Raw genomic sequence first — 22,151 nt, forward strand, 5'->3', positions numbered from 1 at the left:
TGGCCAAGTGGAGGCAGGCTTGCCACCGAAATTTATGTTGGGGTGCGGCCTCAGTGTTTAATCCAGCCCATGGTGTTAGGTCACAGCAGTTATGATCTCATTGAATAGTGGGGCAGGTTCAAATGGTAAATAACCTCCTGCTGTTCTGATGTTTTATGTTCCTATACTCAGGGAACCACTATGTAACCCTTGGATCCCATGGACCTCCTGAGTTCAGCTAATCTAACCATTGAGGCCCACCAACTCATTGCTATTTGTATTTCTATTTCTCACCGTCTTATTTTGTGGGCTTGGGGGCTTGGAAAGGCTGTTCTTTATGCTAAGCCTCGTTGGTGAATCCATTCTAAATCAGAAGACCAAGATCTTTAAGCCTGAAATATATGACATTTATTGGGAACATGGATAAAATTTAACACAGGACTCCAGAGCTGGATAAGTGTCTCAAGCACTGGTCCTCTCTGAAATTGAGGTGAAAGCATTGTTCCCGAAAGACCCTGGTTGGATATGGCCTCCTGTGAGAGCCCTTCTCCTCCTCCTCCCCCTTCCAGCAACTTGCCCTGTTCTGTATGACCTCTCCTTATTACCCCTGTCATACTCAATTTCCAGAAGAAGCCCTACCAGGCCATGCGTGTCTGGAAGCTGTTTATTTCCGCACCAGGTTTTGACAAAACAGAAAAATACTTCAACATTGGACAGTCCACTCCCTGTAAACTCTTAAAATAGATAAGTTCCAATAACATATAGAATTACACTAGGAACCGCAATGGATAACTAACCAATATGTAGTTTCCTCCCAGAACATGGAGGTGAGAGACATTATGCCATCTTTGAAACTTCTTCAATGGCTTCTCGTCATATTAGCCCCCATCATTATCACTAGTCTGAAGAATCCTGCTTTGGACACCACAGGTTGAATTCTCCCATCCTGCCCGTGGCGTGTTTCACAATGGTTGGGAGTGGAGAATCCAGCGGGAGGCAAATAAAATCGGAAAACCACCGGCGTAAAATCAGGTTGCAATTCTCCTGACAGTGTTTTCATGGTGGCTCGGTTATTCTGCTGACTGGTGGCGCAAACGCCATTTTCATTCATTAGCCTGTCACGAACGGTCATTAAAACAGCTGCTTGCCAGAATCTTGCCACAGCTCCCAACCTTCTGTCATGCCAGTGGGAAATTATGTTGGTGTCAAACCCATTTGAAAAGGGGTGGCGTGAACAAGTCGGGCTTCAGTTCGTTGGTAACTTTGAGCTGAGTGGAATATACCTGCCATAGCGCTGCGCTGGTCTTGTTGAGATGAATGCCCCTCTGCTGGGGCTGTAGGGTTGGTCTGCTCCTTCTCTTTGATTTCATTGTCCCGAGGAACACCGCTGTGCTGTGGTACTCAACCAGACCTCCACTTTCAGAGACTAGCACTTCAACTGGGGGTGGGCTGTGAGGTGAGGGGTTGGACTGACAAACATGAGGGGAGCAATGGGGAGGGAAGACTGAGGAATGGCAGTCGGGGGAAGGGCGAACACAGGGGGCCTCTCTTGGGTCGCCCTTTAATCCCTTGTTGCCACTGGACTGAGCAGGATTCTGCTTAGTAAAAAGGAGGAAGACCTCCTTGCGGTGAAAGCCACTGAAAGCCAATGGCTTCATTAGCACTGTTAAAGGGCTACTCATAACTCAGTGGCTTCACATCACAGCTGCTGCTTTTCAAGAGGAACACATAGGAATGTAGAATTTGGGAATGCAGGCAATAGTGAGGGATACACAGCTGTAACATATATGGCATTTCATTGATGAAGGCCTGTCACGTATTCACCAGATATGACACTCCTAATGGGCCAAAGGGCACCCACTCATTGACCATGAGCAACTGATTGGTCATTAATATGCCACATGAGAGATTGGAGCACAGAGCTAGGCTGGGTCACTCATTTCACTGAAACTTTAGCCTCCCACGCAGGACTTAAGATGCTACATATCTGCGATGCCATCTTGGTCACCTCGATGTGTGTGTAAGTGTCTCAGGGACAAGGCGGCATTAGCCACCCATGCAAGTTGGGCAGCAGAAACTATGGACCCTTACAGTTTCCAAACGTGGCATCCTCTGAGCTTCACTTCCTTACCCCTTGAATCATTAATGTCTTCAATGTTTCCTTTCAGAGTGAAGGCAAAAGCAGATATGGACCCAGGGCTCAATGCTGCCTTTGTCAGGGTCCTAAAGCAATGGAGGAGGTGAAGGAGGGTGAAGGAGGGAGAGGCGATTCTGCCCGAAGCTCCAGCAGGAGGGATATGGTCAAGCGGAGCCACAGCATGAACAGGAGGGTCAGGAGGAGAGACCCAGACAATGGGGGCGACTTGTCAGACCTAGGGTTTATCGTAGGAGAATCTCCTATTTACAAATGAGTGAGAGGCGATGCTGTGCACGTTTGCGCTTGTCCCGAGCTCTGGTACAACACATATGCCACATTCTTCGTGAAGACCTGATGCCACATGGAGTTGGAGGGTATCCCGTGCCAGTGGCTTTGAAGGTGATCGCTGCACTCAATTTCTTGACCTCTGCTTCTTTCCAAGGATCAACAGGGGACCTGTGCGGCACCTCTCAGTCCGCAACACATTGACGTATAAACAAGGTCACAGATGGCCTTTACAGGAAGGCCCATCATTATGTCAGGTTTTCTCTGGACGAAGATAGCCAGGCTGCGAGATTCACCGGCTTCACCGCCATCTCAGGCTTCCCAAGAGTGCAGGGTTCAATAGACAGCACCCATGTGACTGTACCCATGGCAGCAGGCCCTAATGTTTATAAGCCACAAGGGCTACCATTCCATCAATGTACAACTGGTGTGCGATCACTGGAAGCATATATTGCACGTTTGTCACGGTAAACCTGGGAGTTGCCATGACTCCTACATCCTGAGTCACTCCCAGGTGCCTGAGATTTTTGAGCGGCCATTACATCTGCAGGGATGGCTGCTTGGGGCTAAGAGGTACCCACGGAAGCATTGGCTGATGTCACTGGTGCGTCGCCCTCAGAGTCGTTCCGAGGGCAGGTACAATGCTGTTCACAGCTGCACACGCTCCCTTATACAGTAGGGCTTTTGAAAATGCATTTCAGATGCTTGGACTGCCCAGGTGGCTCACTACAATACACTCCCGACAGAGTTTCCTGCATCATCACAGTGTGTTGCGCCCTTCACAATCTGGCTATGCAAAGAGGTGAACCCCTGCCAGAGGATGACCTGGATGAGGATGAGAGCTCAATGGAGGATGAAGATCTGGAGGCCCAGGAACCTCAGGAGGCTGCTGAGGGTCAGAATGAGCGTGATCACATCATGGAGGAAGGAAGTCATGGGAGACGTGCCCATGGTACGTTAATTGCTGACAGATTCCAGAAAGAGTAAAGCTAACCCTCAATGTCATTTTCTTTCAACTCAGGGGATGTCCACCCACTTGCAGCGAGAACGAGTCCTGCATTCACACTTGCACTTTCTGGCCACATGGGGAGAATTTTTAGGTCGGTGAACAGGGGCGGGGCCCGCTCGCCGACGCGTAAAATGACACATGGTGACATCAGGCATGCGTCCCGATGTCACCGCGCGTCATTTAGATGTTCAGGTCGGTGGGAGAGCAGCCGACTTGGCTGCGTGCCCGCCGACCTGTCAGTGGCACTTAAGGCCATTAATAAGGTAATTAAAACACTTAATGGACCTGCCCGTCCAACTGTAAGGATGGCGGGCAGGCGAAGAGCCCAGGTGGCCTTCAGAAAAAGCATGAAATCTTATCCAGGGGAGGGATGAGGTTTCATGAGGGATTTAAAATGTTCCAGAAATTTTTAAATAGAAGTAATGAACATGTCCCAGCTCATGTGACAGTGTCACATGAGGGGACATGTCAATAATTCCTTTCTCATCTTTATTCAACGTTTGAAACCTGAGCTGATCCCCCTGAGGCAGCACTTTGCCTCAGGGAGATCTGTGCACTCCTTCACGCGCATGTGCAAAAGAGTGCACTCCCGGTTCAGGGAATCCCCCCCTGCCCGCACAGGGAGCGCATAGCCCAAACTGGGCGGGCCTTAATTGGCCCGCCCACGTAAAATGGCGGCGCGCTCCCGACTGGGGTGCCAATCAGGAACCCGCCTGCTCATGCCCACTCCCGGTCCTGATGGAGGGGACGGTCCTGCCCCATGAATTGCCAGGCCATGATCTTTGCTTTGATCCGTGGGGCCCTGTGAGTGAACTCACTCTGGGACCTGGGAGTCCACTTAGGAAAAAGAGCAGTGCAAGAGAAGACTTGAAGGCTTCGCCGCCATCTAATGATGCAAACACTGCTGCGACTGAGATGTGAACATGTCTGGGGGCTCCCCCTCCTTGTGCATGTCTTTTCTTCTGTCTCTACCACTGAGGAGACACACATGCTGCTAGAATATCGATGCTGATGAGCTGCCCTCACTCAATCGTGTTCCTTGAGTAAGAAGGGTTAGAAAAGCTTACATCACACACTTCAAATAAAGATTTAAACACATCTCCCTGACAGCACACAAAGGGTACAAATACCAGTTCAACTGAGGCTGACATCACTCGAATGTGAATCTCAAAGCGGGACACTATCACTGAGTTGGAGGAAGGTAAACCTCGAAAAAAGAGGATTCTAAAGCACAAAATCACGATGCCTTCAGTTGGCAGGAACATTCACATAACCGTCAAATGTATTCATAAAAGTGCAAGTTAATTACATGTCTAGCACATCCGTGACCCAAAAGTACACCAATTTTTCTTAACTTTCCTAATTCTACCGGTATGTCTGGGTGCAGCCCCGACATCTGCAGCAGAGGTGGAGATAGGCTACTGTCTGCTATGTCCTGATGTCTGTGATGACCTTGGCAGATGTCTCCTGGTGGCCTGAGGCCTGGAGGGCCCTGGCCTGATAAAGGGTCACCTGCTCAGGGGCAGAAGCGCCCTCAGTGACCTGAGAAGCTGGAGTGGATGGGGTCACAGGCAGAGGGGTATGTGAGTGGCTGCACTCCTTTGGAGTGTCCTGAAAGGAGGTCCCCGGGGTGTCCGGCTGACGTTCATCCTCCTTGTGGGTGCCCGAGGGCCCAGCCCTGACTCCTGCAGGAGATGATGCTCCTGGAGGGAGATCAAAGTGCCTCGTCCCCATGTCGCCCACATATTGATGGTGTCCATCAGGGTGTGTGGCTATGGAGTTCAGGACCGAGCACAAATCCAGCAAGACCTGCTGGGCCAAGGTCTCCATGGTAGTTGCTAGCTTTTCCATGGTGACCTCGGAGCGCTCGCATGTCGGAGCCACAACATCAGACAGAACGTGGACGGACTCCTCCATCGTTCGCTCTAATCTGCTGAGTGACTGTTGAATCTCTGCCTGATGTTCCACCGCTGCCTGTTGTTGCATCTCCAGCATTGAGTTGGCGGCAGCTTCCAGAGGCTCATCATCTGACTCAGGCTGAGTGGGTGGCTGATCTTCAACAGCCCTCCTGGTGCTGGAGAACTGGGCTGTCCCTGCCTCCGACTGCTGTGGGGCGTGTCAGTGAGGTGTTCCCCAGAGAGTGAGCCCGAGCCTAATCTACATTTGTGCCCCACTGACGTGTGTGTATCTGAGCTGGTGGAGGGTGCGTGTGAGCAGCGTGACGGTTCTCCTGGAGCTTCATCCTCGGGAGCTCGCACTGGAGGTGCTGGATTGGCTTGGGGACCTCAATCTGCTGGTGCCTAGAAAATAGCAAATAGAGTTTCAGTTAATGAGCATGAGCTAGATAAGACTGCATGTGATTCACTGTGAATGTCAGGGTTTGATGAAGTGATGGAGCTGTGATCCATACCAGGTTGGTTGGAGAGGCTGATCTCCCCTTCCCCACAGGAGTGATCCCTGTCCTTCCCAGCCAGCTCGACTACAGCCTCCTCAAACTCACTGAGGGCGAGGATGTCAGCCGTCCCTCCCCTGGTCTGCGCTCTCTCATGCCTGTTGTGCGCCAGCTTGGCCTGTATGAAGAAGAAAGAAAAGCGTGTGATGAGCAGGAAGAGAGCAGAGATTGGGTGAGGTGGATGACCCCTGTGAGTGGTGAGCCCTCCCCAGAAGGGCCAGAGGATGGAGTGTGAGCAACATGATAGATGGGATGGTGGTGATGTGAAAGTCTTGGTGAGAGAATGAGTGTTGATATATGTCCTCCGCTAATGTTGTGTGAGATCCCTGAAGAGAGTAGATGTTTCAGTGCATGATGCCATGGTGAGAGTTTGATATGGGAGTGTATTGAAGGATGACTTACCCTGGTGGAGTGGATGAGATCATTCATCCTCTTCCTGCACTCGTGGCACTTTGGGCATGAGTGCCAGCTGCACTGATCTGCTCCGCTACGGTGTCTCAGGCCCGAGAGGTGAGGCTGCTGTACTTCCTGCAACCATCGGCGGGGTAGAGCACGTGCCATTGTTCCTGCACCCCTCTGAGCAAGGCCTAGAATGCCTGGTGGGTGAAGCGGGATGCAAATTTTGTGCTGAGGCTCTCAGCCTTTCTCTTATGGGTTGTGGACATGTCTGATGGGCTGGAGAGATTGAGATTGTGCGTTAGACTGGTGGTTAAATATGGCGCCCAGACCTTTGAACTCATCAGCGGGCGGTGGGCGGATGAATTAATTCCTGGTCCATCAGATGATTCGGAGCAATATGTACCTCTACATAATTAATGAGGCTCCAAGAGCAGAATCTGGCGCAAATTGCCACAATTAGGGTCGGCGGGCTGGGAGAATTCCCATGAAGTAGGCTTCGTAGTCTAGAGTATGTTAACAGCAAGTCTTTATTAACTACTCATAAATATGTACAATATTTACAGTAGAGGGTACAGGTATGGAACTAACATCAGTCTAGGTCTTTACCCATTTACCTGGCTCTGGGTCATATGCTCTCTTACACCACTGTGTAGGCGGTACTGCACTCTGTCCCACATTAACCCTTAATGTACCAGACCCTACTACTACTACTACATAATCTACTTGGCAAAGCCTTTGCTGCATCTAAAAAGTTGATAACCTGGTTAAACTCTAAATATTCTCATGCATAGTCAGTGAACATTAAATCTAGCCCATGTTTTTGGTACATTGGAAAAGATTTTAGATCTGAAGGGTTAAAGTGCCAGTGATGTAATATCAAATGCTTGCAAAACCAGGGGAAGTTATTTACTACATGTCATGTGAACAGTTTCGTTCTGAGCAATTATATTGTTGCAGCCAAGCTTCAATTTTTTTTACTGGGAGATGACATACCAAACGAACGCTTTCTTTAGGTCCATATATCTGAATTATTGGCTGCTGTTGGGAAGAATTGATAATTAATAAATATACTAGGGTCAAGAGTAACGTCTGTGTTGAGATCGAATTCTCATTAATCCTCCATTGATAGGAAGAGCTCAGATTGCAGAACTAGCTAAATCTGGTAAGTGCAATTTGCAAATTTTGTTTAACGTTTCGGTTTTCTTTTGGTACTGTTTTGGGAAAGATTTCGAGTAAGTCACTCTAATTGCATTAAGAAGGACTTCATTAAATTTAATGAGTGTTTTAATCAGAAATCATTGGGCTGCTTAGTTTCAATGATGTTAAACATTGCACGACAATTCATATTCATGTTTAAATTATCACTTGGAGGAGGAAATTTTAATCCTACCTTCCCTTCCCCCCCAGAGCAAGTAGGACAGGGGTGGTGGCTAAAGTTTCAAAACTCTGAAAGCTGTCTCCAACCTCTACCTTGAATGTGCCCATATCACCCTGAATGGAGGCAGGGTGTCAGGGGTGCGTGGTGGGCAACTAACCTGCATAAGATGTGGGTTAATTATTTGAATATGTTAATGAAACTCTGTGTCACATATTTCACAGCTATTTAGATTTAATGGCTGTGAGCCAAGTTTTCCAGGCGGAGAATTTTCCGCCCGTTGGGCGTGCACGCACCTGAACCGACTGAGGGTAAAGTGACGTGCGGTGATGTCAGGCGAGCGTCCCGACGTCATCGCGCATTCGAGCGATATTTCGATGGGCAGGCGCGCGCCGGTGTTGGCAGCGCGCCCACCAACAATTAAAAGGCTTATTAAGGCCATTAAAAGGGTAATTGAATGAAATTTTTCACTGCCCGTCCAACCTTGCGGTTGGCGGGCAGGCGAAAAGGCCAAGCGGCCTTGGGCATTCTTTAGGAAACCTCATCCATGGGTGGGATGAGGTTTCCAACAACAAATAAAAATAAAATGAAAATTTCAAAATGTAATTAATAACATGTCCCTGCTCGTGTGATATGAGGGGGCATGTTTTATGACTTTTTAGACATCTTTATTTTTATTTTTCAAAACTCTCCATCTCCTTGAGGCAGCTCTGTGCCTCAGGAAGCTTTTCCAGTGCGCACCCATGCACATGCTCGCCCTCCTCCACCACCCCCAACACACAGGCAGCGCTGAGCGCTGTGGTGCACGTTTCACACTGGGCGGACCTTAATTGGCCCGCCCAGCATGAAATCATGGTCCGACCCCGATCACGAGCGGCGGTCAGCTTCCTGACCGCCCCTGCCTGGCCCTGCCAATCCTGCCCGATGGGAGAAAAATCCACTCCCCGGGTTCAGAAAATCTGGCAGCTAGAGGGTGGCGAGAGAAGATGGCTGGCAAGTGGGCTTCCATATCTACTTGTGAGCTGGGAGGAGCAGGAATGCTTTCCTGGAGCTCCTACAAGCTAACCTGTGAAAATCCCCTTGATCAATCTCCGTCTCCGTGGTGTCTTCTACAGCCCACCCCTTCACGATAATTTCAACCGCTGACCCACCATCCCTCTCCCAATCTGCTATCTCCCTCCTGACCTGTGACCTCCTCCCAAGTAATGATCTTTCTTGACATACGATCTCTTCCTGAGCCATGAAAACCCCTCAATTGTCAAACTTTCTACAGACCCGTGATTCCTCAACCCATAATGTCCCTGATTTGTAATGCCCCTGTGACCCACTATATCCCCACTACCCATGCTCTCCCCCTACCTGGGCCTGCTGCGATCTCTCTGCTAACCTCTCCCACCCTTTGTCTTCTCCGCTATGTGGCTATTGCCATCCAGTGCAGGCCTACTCACCTGATCGTCAGACTCTCAGCCTGATTGGCTTCCAGCTGGGAAAATACTCCGATTCCCTCACACTATCCCTGACCCCCAGTTCCATCTCTGCCTCCCCCTACATACAGTGCCTGAATTTCTATTAAAATCACAACATAAAATCTCCTTATGGTGACAGTAACACCCTAATTGGTTTGCAATGTCATTGTGGCCAGCTTCCAGGACAGAATCCTTCACTTCTGTGAGTCTCATTCTAATTTCTCTCTCTCTATTTCTCTGTCTTCCTCTTTATGGCTCTGATTCATGCTGGTGAATGGTTTCAGCACAGGACTTGCCACAGAATTGAAATTCTTGCACATCTTCCCAACAATGACCTTTCAATGAGTTGATTGGCAAAACATGCGGCCTCCACTGTAACCGCAAAAACTTCTGTCTCCAATTCATATGGCACCTCCTAATCAACTATGACTCCCTGCTCATAGAGAGCATATGGGAATTAAAGGGAGGCACTTTTCTCTTAAAGCTTGGCAATGTCAGGCCTCCCCACAGCTGGCAGAAATGGGCAAATGCCAACGGACAGAATCAGTACAATTTTGTGACAGAAATTCTGTGGTGTATTCACACTGCTGATCATTCATTCATGCTTCTAAATACTGGTGATACTTGGTTCCTCCTAGCCCAGTTACATTGGCTAGTAACCATGGAAATAGCTATTATATTTCCACGGATGCAATATTACAAATGACTGAATGGTGTCACCCAATGAGTCAGTGGTGTCACAAGACAGTGGAGCTGGGCTTAGCTTTGATTCTGCTGTTTTGCAGAATGAGAAGATAGCTGAAAAATTTCAGCAGGTGTAATAGGTCAAACACCCTGTGAAATGTCTTTTTAATCACGGAGATCAAAGTATCACACTCATTCTCCCAATTTGCTTTGGAATTAAAGGAAAAATGGTGGTTTAGTGGAAAGCTTTTACTGTCTCATTGTTTGATAATATTGGATTAAAAATCTATAAAATTCTCTGTCATCATTTGTTACAGTGTCCAATAAAATAAGTGTTTTTGATCTTGCCCCATCTATTTTATGCATTTCTTACTCTGGAGTAATGGTTGATTTGGCTGAAATCTGGTGCTGAGTGCTTAGGTTAGACAGGCCAATGCACAAAGGAATGGGCAGAAAGGGCAATTGCACAATGAAACATTGGGTTGACTAAAAAAAAATCAAAGTCCATCCACTTCACCTTCCACTATTCTGGTAGTGGTTTGATACCAAGATAGTGGAGATGTTAACTAACTGTGCTGATTAATTGCTGATTAATTGCTATCAATTCATCAACAATGAACTCCGACAAGAGTCAAGAAAATCCCCAGTGGTGGAAAGCTATGGGGCCCATAGTTCCAAAGTCACCTGACCCTCCCGTGCTACACTTATACCTGTCATGTCTCAAATATACCTGTCATGTCTGAATCCCAAATATTATTTTCTGAAAGAAATCTAATTTGTAATTCTGCATGATATAATTGCAGCATTACCAGGAAAGAATGGAGGATGACTAACTGAAGAGCTGTTATAGACTTGATGGGCCAAATGGCCTCCTTCTATGCTCTATTACTCAATGATTTCTAATGCAGCACATGGTAAACTCCATTACGCTTCATTGAGGCTCCATGGAGGAAGTGGCCCTTTTAATTTGCTAAATTCTTCAGTTAATAATTTGAAACATTTTATTCAAGCTGAGTTGATTGGAAACGACAGGACAGGACAGGGTCCTGGGGGGTTAATTTTCAACTTGGTCCCTTGGGTGGTAACTGGCTGAAGTGGATTGACCAACTCTTTATAGGCAACCCATTGGATTTTTGACCTACTTATTTTGAGTGAATGGCATTTGCGCAGGTTTGTAAGGAGTGGTTAATCCACTCCACCAGATTGCTGCCCATTGAGCCAATTGAAAATTGGGAACTAGATCCAAACCCCAACAAGATTCACTCGGCCTTTCACTCTTTCAGTGGATAAATTGAGCAGAGTGAGCCAGAGTCTGCAGGAACTGTGTTCAACGCCTGCCATAGGCACCTTCTTTGGGCTATTGAAGGGAGCTCAGAGCTGCCTTATGCTTTTCTGATTGGCATGATATAAGTAAGTCCAACTCTCCCTTCACAGAATCACAGAATCACAGTGCAGAAAAGGCCATTCGGCCCATCAAGTCTGTACCGACACGTAGCCCAAGACACTCAGCCTCACTGTTAACCACGCGGCCAATCTTTGTGTCATCCGCAAACTTACTAATCCTACCCCCCACATAGTCATCTAAGTTGTTTATATAAATTATGAATAATAGGGGACCCTTCGAGGAGTATTATTAGCTGATTTTCAGGCAGAGTCACAACATAGAAGACAACCGTTACAAGTGATAAGCCCAGCACAATTGGCATAGAGAATGAGTGCTATGGCCGGTCTCCGACAGTGGGAGGTAGCAGCATCAGCCACCACCCACCTCAAGTCAGGCAGTCTCCTACAAGTAAGATACTGACCTGCCGTGGTGCATCTGCTTAAGTGGGTGCTGGGAACTTAAGAGTCTCCGCTCAACAAGTGAACTGAACCCATCAAAAAAAAGAATGCGGACTTTCTCAGCCAACTGTCTTCCTCTACAGCAAATGTGTTACAGACTGCCATGCCAGAGTGGAGCTCCCGAGCCACACCAGGTGATGCTTAACACAGAGTTGACTACCACAACAAATAGATCATAAGACCATAAGAATTAGGAGCAGGTGTAGGCCATTGGGCCACTTGAGCCTGCTCCGCCATTCAACACCATCATGGTTGATCGGATTGAGGCCTTAATTCCACTTCCCTGCCTGTCCCCCAAAAGCTTTGACTCCCTTGTCAATCAAAAATCTGCCTAACTCAGCCTTGAATATATTCAATGATCCAGCCTCCACTATTTGCACAAGGCAGAGAATTCCAAAGACTAATGGTCCTCAGAGAGAATAAATTCCTCCTAATTTCTATCTTAAATGGGAGACCTCTTATTCTGAAACTAGCATACCAGGAAACTTCTATGAGCTTCTTCCAATGCAAGTATATGCCTCCTTAAGTAGGGAGACCAAAACTGTACTCTAGGTGCAGTCTCATCAAAGCCCTGTATAGTTGTAGCAAGACTTCCCTACTTGTATGCTCCATCCCCCTTGCAATTCATGTACGAAGACACCCAGATTAATTTATGCTGCAGCACTCTGCAGTATCTCTCAGAATATTTTTCCGATTTTTCTATCCTTCCTGCCAAAGTGGACAAGTTCACATTTTCCCACATTATACTCCATCTGCCAAATTTTTGCCTATCGTCTTACAAGACGGAAGGCTGTATCAAAATTCTGCAGCAACACCTCCCAAAGCTGCAAGCTCCACCACTCAGAAGGACGAAGGCAGCAGGTGCATGGGAACACCAACACCGCCGAGTTCCCCTCCAAGTCACAAGCCATCCTGACTTAGAAATATATCACCGTTCCCTCATTGTCACTGGGTCCAAACCCAAGAACTCGCCATCTAACAGTGCTGTGGGAATACCTTCACCACACGACTATTGCCCAGGCCCCTTGCACTTGGAATTTGATAGATAACCACCTCTTGCTTGGTTTTATTCCAATGATGGTGCAACATACTTTAAGTAAGGAAGTTTGAATGCCAATTTCTTGAGAAGAGGAAGTATGATGTCAAGTTAAACTGGGGAATTTCTCAGAGCTGTCCCCCATTTCGCCACCGTAACCATTTCCTAAAGTTTGATGATGACCCTGTTTCACACTTCCAGCAGACATGAATCAGTGGAGCAGGAGAGGCTCCAGGAAATTCCTTGCCCCAAGAATTTGGAAGGCATCAATTCATTAAAGGTGAAATGGAACCATGAATATTCTAAAGCCGGATACTGCTAAATCTTACTGGGCATATGCAGAAATCTTTACAGTAACTGTGCAAATTCATCCCCTCTCTTACCCTATTCTTTGCTGAAGGCAAGGCAATCCTTTGATGCCTCTCCCAATTTCAGCTGTCAGTTTAGCTCATTTCTGAGCACTCTGCTTTCAGGTTAGAATGTTGTGGGTTCAAACCCCACTTTTAAGGGTGACACCTCACTGAGGAATGAAGTGATGCATTGGTAAGGAAGTTAAGGTGTGATGCTAAGATAGAGCCCTGTCCACCTAATCAGGTAATTGTTAAAAATCTCATGACACATTTTTTGAGGGAGGGCCATGAGATGCCCTGGCCAGCAAAACGTTTATCTGAGGCTGGATTTCGAAGCCTTAGTGGGGGGTGAGCATGGAGGCTGAAAGGCCCAGAATTGAGTGTCGCTGGCTGGCATGCTGGTTCTCTGCCACCAACCTGCCCCTGGGCATTTTCCTGGAGGTGAGATTGGAAGGGGGTGAATGCAGCAGGGCTACCTGCCTAGAAGTGGCAGATGGCCAATTAAATCCCTTTAAAGGCCGATTTGGGATATTTTTAAATTTAAAAGTCTGAAAGGTTAGACACAGGACACCTCCATTTCTCTTATTCACCAGAAAAAGCAGCCTGTTGCTTCTTCCGAGGTGGGGGTTGGTCAGAGGGGCTCCTATTGACCCTTTGAGAGCCCGCTGGCCCTGTGGCGATTAATTGACCAATGCAAGAGAATCACTGCCAGTTGACTGCTCCCCCTATCAGTGGAGACGCTTGATCCCCATTTGACCCTGACTTTGGGGTCCCACAGCCCACTGGGAAAGTCCCGCGCCTGCTGTCCCTGGGATCTTGCTTTGTGCAAATGACTGCCATGTTTGCCTACCATGACACATTTAAAGGGGTTGATAGTCTGCACTGTAAAATGCTAGTTCTTGCTTTCTTCTCATAGGTGTCAACTTGCATGAAACATTAGGGGTGGAACACACGCAGTCAGACCCAATATTGCTGGGGATGGTAATTGGCTTCTCCTGACCCATTCACTTGCCCTACTACCTGATATTCTGCCTGCTTAATTCCCCATGTTCTGTCTTTTGCTGCCTGTCTTTCTGACTTGTAGTGCTCTCCCAACAATTGAAGCTGCCACCTCCCACAGCTGGCGAACTCTATGTGTTGCAGTTGATGGTCAGGGTGTACATAAAACGGAATTGCAATGTTATCCATGTTCAAGACTGGCTCAGTCACTGGTACACCAGTATATGTCATTTCAAATTACCCATTCTCTACTGAGATCTTCAGCTGCCACCATTGCTCTTCAGATCTCAATCAGCTGACTTAACTGGATGAGATGTTAAACCAGCTCCCGTCTACCCTCTCAGGTGGATGTAAAAGATGCCATGGCACTATTTTGAGGATTGAGCAGGGTGTCCTGACCACCATGATACCCCTCAAGCCAATATCACTAAAGCCGATTTTCTGGTCATTGTCACTGCTGTTTGCTATGTGCAAGCCGGCTGTGACATTTCCTACATTGCAACACTGGCTACACTTCAGAAAGTACTTCACTGGCTATAAAGCATTTTGGGACATCCTGAGGTCCTGCACAATATGGATGCAAGACTTTCCTTTCTTTCTTTTTATAAAAGTGGTTCAAATTCGAGATTGTTGGTAGAAGTGAACCTTGATTGTCCTTGTTGGGTAGCTTTGCTGCCACACCTTGCTGACCAGTAGCTCCACCTGTTCAAACTTCAATCCAATTTTAGGTGATGCTTCAAATCTCCCATGACCCAGGAACCATGGTGATTAATCAGGCAGGAGCCTGGAGGGTGGCAAATTTGAATAGATTAAATACAGCCATAAACCCACACAAAAGAAAATAAGCTCCTCAGGCTGGAATGCTTTGAAATATTAACACTGAAGGAGAAATTGCTGCCCCAAGTTGATGATTATGTGCCTCAATGGCCATTCTTTACACCTGGGCTTGAGCAGCAAATATTAGTGTGTGCTATTCGACCATGGGGACACCAGTGTAGAGATTGGTCTTGCCTTCTCTCAACATTTATAAAGGGCCATTATTTATGGTCTGGTGTGAAGGTATTGAGGGTAAAGTTCAGCAGGAGCTCTTCACACTCATTTAGCTGCTGAAACATTAGTTAAAGTTCAGCAGTTTACACATGGAAGTGGGTTTCCCATTAAGGTTTTGTTGGTAGTTTGGAAGAAGCTACCAGGAAATTCACTGTCCCAGTCATGATTTATTGTTTGTGGTTTTGGCACTCCCTATTTCCTGAATGCTCTCACCAAATGTAATTACTCTCAATGTCACCCTAGAAGATCAGATTAAAATGACCTTTAAATGTGTCATTGTAGGCAAATATGGCAGCCATTTGCACAAAGCAAGATCCCAGTAGGTGTGAGATTTTCCCAGTGGGCTGTGGGACCCCAAGGTCAGGGTCAACTGGGGATCAAAAGCCTCCACTGTTAGGGGGAGATGTCAACTGGCAAGATTCTCCTGAATTGGTCAATTAATCGCCACTGGGCCAGCGGGCTCTCAAAGGGTCAATAGGAGCCTCACCGCCCAACCCCCACCTCGGAAGAAGCAGCAGGCTGCTTTTTCAGGTGAGTAAGAGAGAAGGAGGTGTCCTGTGTCTTACCTTTTAGACTTTTAAATTTAAAAACATCCCAAATTCTTACAGGTACAAGTTATTATATGTAATAGATTTTTGATGACTCATTTATCATTGGCTTCCATTTGGCTAATAAACAGTTTTGTGTCTTAACAGCACCTGTCATGTTAGCTGAAGGCTTCCTCACTGCGATTGGTTACAGCCATCAGCAAAAGGAGTTTGACAACCAGGAGAACTATGTAAACTCCAGGAGGAAACCTAAGCCCAGAAATAGTTCTTGGAAAGAGCGCTTCACCTCATCAGAACTCACAAAAAGCCTTGAACATGAGCAGTACAACGCAGAAGGAAACAGTCAAAGCAGATTAACTTCCTTGGGCAGCACCATTCACAAAAAGGGAGAATCGCTCCAGTTTCAAAGTGAAAAGGAAGCAACAGACGTGCATACCAGGGCGCCCATGTTTGACAGAAAGACCTCTGACAACTTAGACATACCAAAATCTTCTAGGGGCAGTGAAAGCGATTTGGATTTGTACCGATCATGGTCCGCCACTTGTCAGAGTTACACGGATTTACAGATCGGAGGAGATAATGTTACACCCAACAGTCCTACAAGCTTGTGCTACTTTATGGGTCATGATTATGAAAGCTGCAATTGGCCCACCCTTCGGCTCGGGAACCAATCTGTGTGGCCGTCCAAACCTGACTCTTGGTGTGAAGGCCGGCAATGTTCTGGAACAGATGCATTCTTTAACAGTGACAAAAGCATTGCCCTTCTGAAAGAACCGTTATCCAATTCTGTGCTCAACAGATACATGGAGAAGAAGATTACAGAACTGTACAAGCAGTACCTTGAGGACAACATGACAAAGTACGCTTCTCCAACAAAAATACTGGGCTCCCACTTCCTGATGACCAACATTGATCAAATTAGTCTGCAGATTTCTCATGAGAAAAGTATGGAGCCCACAAAAGCTAAGGATATTGTTCTAAACTGCCTTCTTAGTGTTGCATGTGCAACCAACTCATCGGATATCTGTACCCCTAACTTGCAGATATCAAGCCAGCAAACTGATAAGCCACCCCTATGATTTTAAACTTGCTTATCAGCAGAATTGCATTCCAGGTGATTTTTATTTTGGAGCAATTTCTGAAATCTGCCTTGTACCTCTAATTTAAATGGATGATCTGTCTGAAACTGTATAGCAACATTCAAGAATGTCATTTAGTCACAAACATGTCTCCTGGCTCTAAGTACCAGAACCAGACTAAGCTGTTCAATTTAACGATTAATGAGGAATGAATTCTCTTACTGTAGAAATTCATTTGAATGTATTGCACTGAATTGGATTTTTCAATGTGACTCATTTCCTATCGAATTAAATCAGCATATTAGATAATAACTTAAAAGTAAGTGTTAGATATATATTTTTTTTATTCATTCATGGGATGTGGGCTTCGCTGGCTGGGCCAGCATTTATTGCCCATCCTGAGTTGCCCTTGAGAAGGTGGTGGTGAGCTGCCTTCTTGAACCGCTGCAGTCCATGTGGCATAGGTACACCCACTGTGCTGTTAGGAAGGGAGTTCCAGGATTTTGACCCAACGACAGTGAAGGAACGGTGATATATTTCCAAGTCAGGGTGGTGAGTTACTTGGAGGGAAACCACCAGGTGGTGATGTTCCCATCTATCTGCTGTCCTTGTCCTTTTAGGTGATAGTGGTTGTGGATTTGGAAAGTGCTGTCGTCTTGGTGAATTCCTGCAGTGCATCTTGTAGATGGTACACACTGCTGCTACTGTGCGTCGGTGGTGGAGGGAGTAAATGTTTGTGGGTGTGGTGCTAATCAAGCAGGCTGCTTTGTCCTGGACGGTGTGCAACTTCTTCAGTGTTGTGGGAGCTGCCCTCATCCAGGCATGTGGGGAGTGTTCCATCACACTCTTGACTTGTGCCTTGTAGATGGTGGACAGGCTTTTGGAAGTCAGGAGGCGAGTTACTCGTCGCACGATTCCTAGCCTCTGACCTGCTGTTGTAGCCACAGTATTTATATGGCTAGTCCAGTTCAGTTTCTGGTCAATGGTAACCCCCAGGATGTTGATTGTGGGGGATTCAGTGATGGTAATGCCATTGTTCATCAAGGGGCGATGGTTGGATTCTCTCTTGTTGGAGATGGTCATTGCCTGACACTTGTGTGGCATGAATGTTGCTTGCCACTTGTCAGCCCAAGCCTGGATATTGTCCAGGTCTTGCTGCATTTGAACATGGACTGTTTCAGTATCTGAGGAGTTGTGAATGGTGCTGAACCATATACAATGTGCTTTGGACTTTATCCCATTGTTCCAACTCCAAAAAATCTGATGAGTAGAATTACTAACAATTTTAAAATGATACAATGGGCTATTAGTGTGCAAATACTTAATGAGTTTTTCCGACAGGAATGTTACCCCACACTGGTTAACATGTTCAGTGTGAACAGAGGTTATGGTTGCCAAAACAGTCCTGAAAACACTAATTTATTAACAGCAGGGATGGGGTTGGGTGGAATGGTGAATTCTATTCAGCAGGTCAGGTTGCAGCTTCCTTGCATCGAATGAGCTTCCAGACTTTTACCTATAGAATGATAGAATCACAGAACCGTTACAGCACTGGGAGAGGCCATTCGACCTGTTGAGTCAATGGAGGTTTTCCAACTGAGCAATGCAGATAATGTCACTCCCCTTCCTTCTCCTCATATTTCTTTTCAGATAATAATCCAATTCCCTCTTAAATTCCCTTAACTGAACCTGCCGACACCGCACTCTCAGACAGTGCATTCCAGATCATAACCACACATTGCTTGAAAAAGTTTCTCCTCATCTCACCATTGCTTCTTTAGATAGTTACCATAAATCTGTGCCCCCCCTCCGTTCTCAATCCTTCCACCAGTGGGAACAATTTCTCCCTATCTACGCTGTCCAGGCCCCTTATGATTTTGAATACCTCTATCAAATTTCCTCTCTACCTTCCTTTTCTGAGGAAAACAGTCCCAAATTCTCTAACCTGTGTAACTGAAGTTCCTCATCCATGGACCCATTCTCATGAATCTTTGCTGCACACTATCTAGTGACTTTCCTACAGTGTGGTACCCAGAACGGGACATGATGTTCCAGTTGAGGCGGAACCAGTATTCTATACAAGTTTAACATAACCTCCTTGCTTTAGTACTCCATGCCCCTTTTAATGTATGCTTTATTAACCACTCTCTCAACCTGTCCTGCCACCTTCAATATATGCACATATCTTCTTTATTCTTCCATGGGATGTGGGCATCACTGGCAAGGCCAGCATTTGTTACCCATTCCCAATCACCCTTGAATTGAGTGGCTTGCTAGGCTATTTCAGAGGGCAGTTATGAGCCAACCACATTGCTGTGGGTCTGGAGTCACACATAGGCCAGACTGGATAAGGATGGCAGATTTCCTTCCCTCATGGGCATTAGTGAACCACATGGGTCTTTATGACAATCAACGATAGCTTCTGGGTCACCATCACTGAGACTGGCTTTATATTTCCTTGAAATTCTTTGAATTTAAATTCCACCAGCTACCATGGTGGGATTTGAACATGTGTCCCCCAGAGCATTAGCCTGGGGCCTCTGGATCAGCAGTCCAGTGACATTACCACTATACCATTGTCTCTCCACACATAAGTCCCTCTGCTCCTGTAACTCCTTTAGAATTGTATCCTATAGACCCTATAGGAAGAGTGCAGGCTAGCACTATCAGGGTGCTCAAGGGGAGACTTATCAGCTAACATGGGCTCCAGCATCCAGCCTCAGTTGTACCCAGCTTCACCATTTCACTCACTCAGGCCACTAAGGTTTCCACTTCAGTCAGCATTTGGTTCAGTATACATCGGATGTCATAGATGGAGGTATTTATCTCCAAGGTCAAAGTTAGCCGCTGAGGTTGATGTCTCCAGGGGGTCATAACATTGCAAACATAGTGCTCACGTTTCACCACCTTCAGTCTACAGATTATTGGCCTCTCCAGATGGGGCCTTTCCTTTGGAAGTCCGTCTTTCTCCAAGCTTTAGGCTGGGGAGATCCAGGTGACTATCTCTCTGCTGCTGCTAAGTAGTGACTGATTGTGATCCAGTTGCATTTGGGGTCTGCATGGTCCAGTTCTGTGGTGTGACTGCAAGGCTTGATAACGTATTTACTGTGCAGGTGGTGTATGGGAATCCAAATTGTATACATAATACATGAGAGGCGGGATCATCAACACTGATTTGATCTATTCCTGGAGGCCATGTGACATTGTATCATGTGACACCAGATTATATGATTCAGTCACATGACCTTCGATCATGTGGTATCAGCCCACAGTTTGCAACTGTTCCTGCTTTGTTGCTCCACAATTTAGAACACAACCTTGACAAGTAGATGATGCATACGGTTGAAAAATTTCATCTTTGTCTCTGATTTCAAAACTCAAACATTGATTACATATAAAAAGAAATATTTTTGGACTAGCACCAGAGATAATAATAATATATTTCAAAGTCAGAAACACAAGTGTTACCAGTTCATCAGGCTCTGCCTTTTCAGTGCTCTTGCATTTCCTGATTATTTATTCCAGGATTAACATTCTTGGTCACTTCTTTAACAGATAAATGGTCAACGAACCACTTGTGAAGTGCAAAAGGTGTGTTTTTTCATGTGAGTTAAGATTGGATCCCTGCTGGTAAAGCTGAAGATATCTGAAGATATTCAAGGCTGAGTTGGTCAAATGTTCAATCTATAAGGGAGTCAAGGGTTATGGGGGAGGCAGGGAGGAAAGTGGATTTCAGGCTATAATCAGATCAGCCATGATCTTATTGAATGGCGGTGGAATAGGTTCAAATGACCTACTCCTGCCCCTATTTATGATGATCTTATGATCCTACAGTGCAGATCAAACTCACCCAGCCGAAACTGAAATTAGCGATTTTATTTGTTATCATTAAATAGAAGTGGCAAGTTAACATTTCCATTTCCTATAAGTGGTAAATTGCCGGTCAAATTTCAATATTGAAGTGCTTTCAAAGAGTTAGGGGATTTTGTCTCTCCCATCAACTTGTTACAGAGTCAGTCCCTGCGGCATCAGAAGACAGTTCAGGAAAAACCTGTTAGCTTTAACATTCACTAAAACAACAGCTGGGCCTCTCTGACATGCTCACTAATTCGCTCCGTGAAGTCACTTAAAGAAAACCCTCATCATTTACCTGAGTAAATTCAAATGTTTCTCAAGATATTTTGAAATTCTCTTTCCCAAAATGCAACATTTCCCCCAGGATATGATAACAGTATTCTGTGGATTTTTTTGAGATGCAAGGTTTTAAATGACAATTTATTCAGAGGGGCTGCTGAATGAAGAAAGACAACTCAGTAAGACATTCTCACCGGACATACATACTTGCACCATTTGAAGTCTGTGAGGGGTGCAATTGGGAAAAAGTGCTGGAAGTTGCTTTCCTTTTGATAAGGTGAAGCTGTGCACGTCTCTGTGAAAGCTAACTGAAGAAACCAGCCAATCGGTGATGTCCATTGACTGCTGGTCGCAGATCTTACATATAAACAGCAGATCCATTGACTGAAACTGTACTTATTTAAAATGAACTTAAAGTAATTGCGTTATCAGTATGAGAAACAGACCTGAGTGAGTCTTCAATTGTTTGCTGGTCACTGCAACTACAGGTCATTCACGGTAGATTAATGTGACCACGGGTGCCTGTATGCCTGGAACTCTGGGGTGAAATGTGATGAACACCCATGAATGGGCACGCAATCCGTTGAAACCCGGCATTTCAACCTGGGGTGTTGCCAGTTCTGTGGGCAAGAACTAGTTTTGGTGAATTGGCTTTTGAACTAGTGTAAAAGATGCTGGAAATGTGGGTGCAAAAGCTTATGGGCACAACTGCCTTATGTTTTAAATTCCACAATCTTTTGTGCTAATTCGGTCAACTTTGTGATAATATCTGATACTTGGTTGGAAACCAGGCCAATATGCGTTATCCACCATGTTTGTAGCAAATCACTAGAGCAATGGTACAAGTTATTCAACGTTGGTTGTTGCATATTTGATGAAGTTGTCAGTATAATCACTAAATGAATGCGTGTTGCACTGGTGAAGTGCTTGTTCCTTCCACATATAAAGGGCCCTTTCTGTGGCTGCACTAAAGTGTACAGTATACAGTGTTTTCTGGGTAGGAACATCCACCATTAAGTCCCAGGATCATTGAGATTGGACTGGGGAGAAGTGCTTCTGCAGCAATACCAACATTACTACACTGAAAGAGGCGACAAAGCAGATTATGTGCACGCACAAACTGCTCATACAAAAACTGAAACTTCCAGTGGCAATGCTTTCAGAGGCCAATAGCCAATTCAGGGAGACTCTCGAGTAAAGCAGGAGGGTTGGCAATGTTGATTATGGATAACATTATCAGAGGGCAGGGTTTTCTGGTTGTCGGGCGGGCATGGCAATTAACGGCCAGCCAGCGTGAAAGGCGCACTGAGAAGCTCAGCGCTGCCGG

General features: G+C 46.1%; 1 protein-coding gene across 1 annotated transcript; it reads left to right on the top strand.

Moving 5' to 3' along the window:
- The first annotated feature begins 7,237 nt into the window (after positions 1-7,237).
- LOC144683316 (TLR adapter interacting with SLC15A4 on the lysosome-like) lies at positions 7,238-17,009 on the top strand. Its single transcript, XM_078546253.1, has 2 exons — positions 7,238-7,423; positions 15,759-17,009. The coding sequence occupies exon 2, from the start codon at positions 15,767-15,769 to the stop codon at positions 16,688-16,690; it is 924 nt and encodes a 307-aa protein (XP_078402379.1). The 5' UTR covers positions 7,238-7,423; positions 15,759-15,766; the 3' UTR covers positions 16,691-17,009.
- The last annotated feature ends 5,142 nt before the right edge of the window (positions 17,010-22,151 follow it).

The sequence above is a fragment of the Cetorhinus maximus genome, chromosome 8 (genome assembly GCF_964194155.1).
Source record: "Cetorhinus maximus chromosome 8, sCetMax3.hap1.1, whole genome shotgun sequence".
Taxonomy (NCBI): Eukaryota; Metazoa; Chordata; class Chondrichthyes; order Lamniformes; family Cetorhinidae; genus Cetorhinus; species Cetorhinus maximus.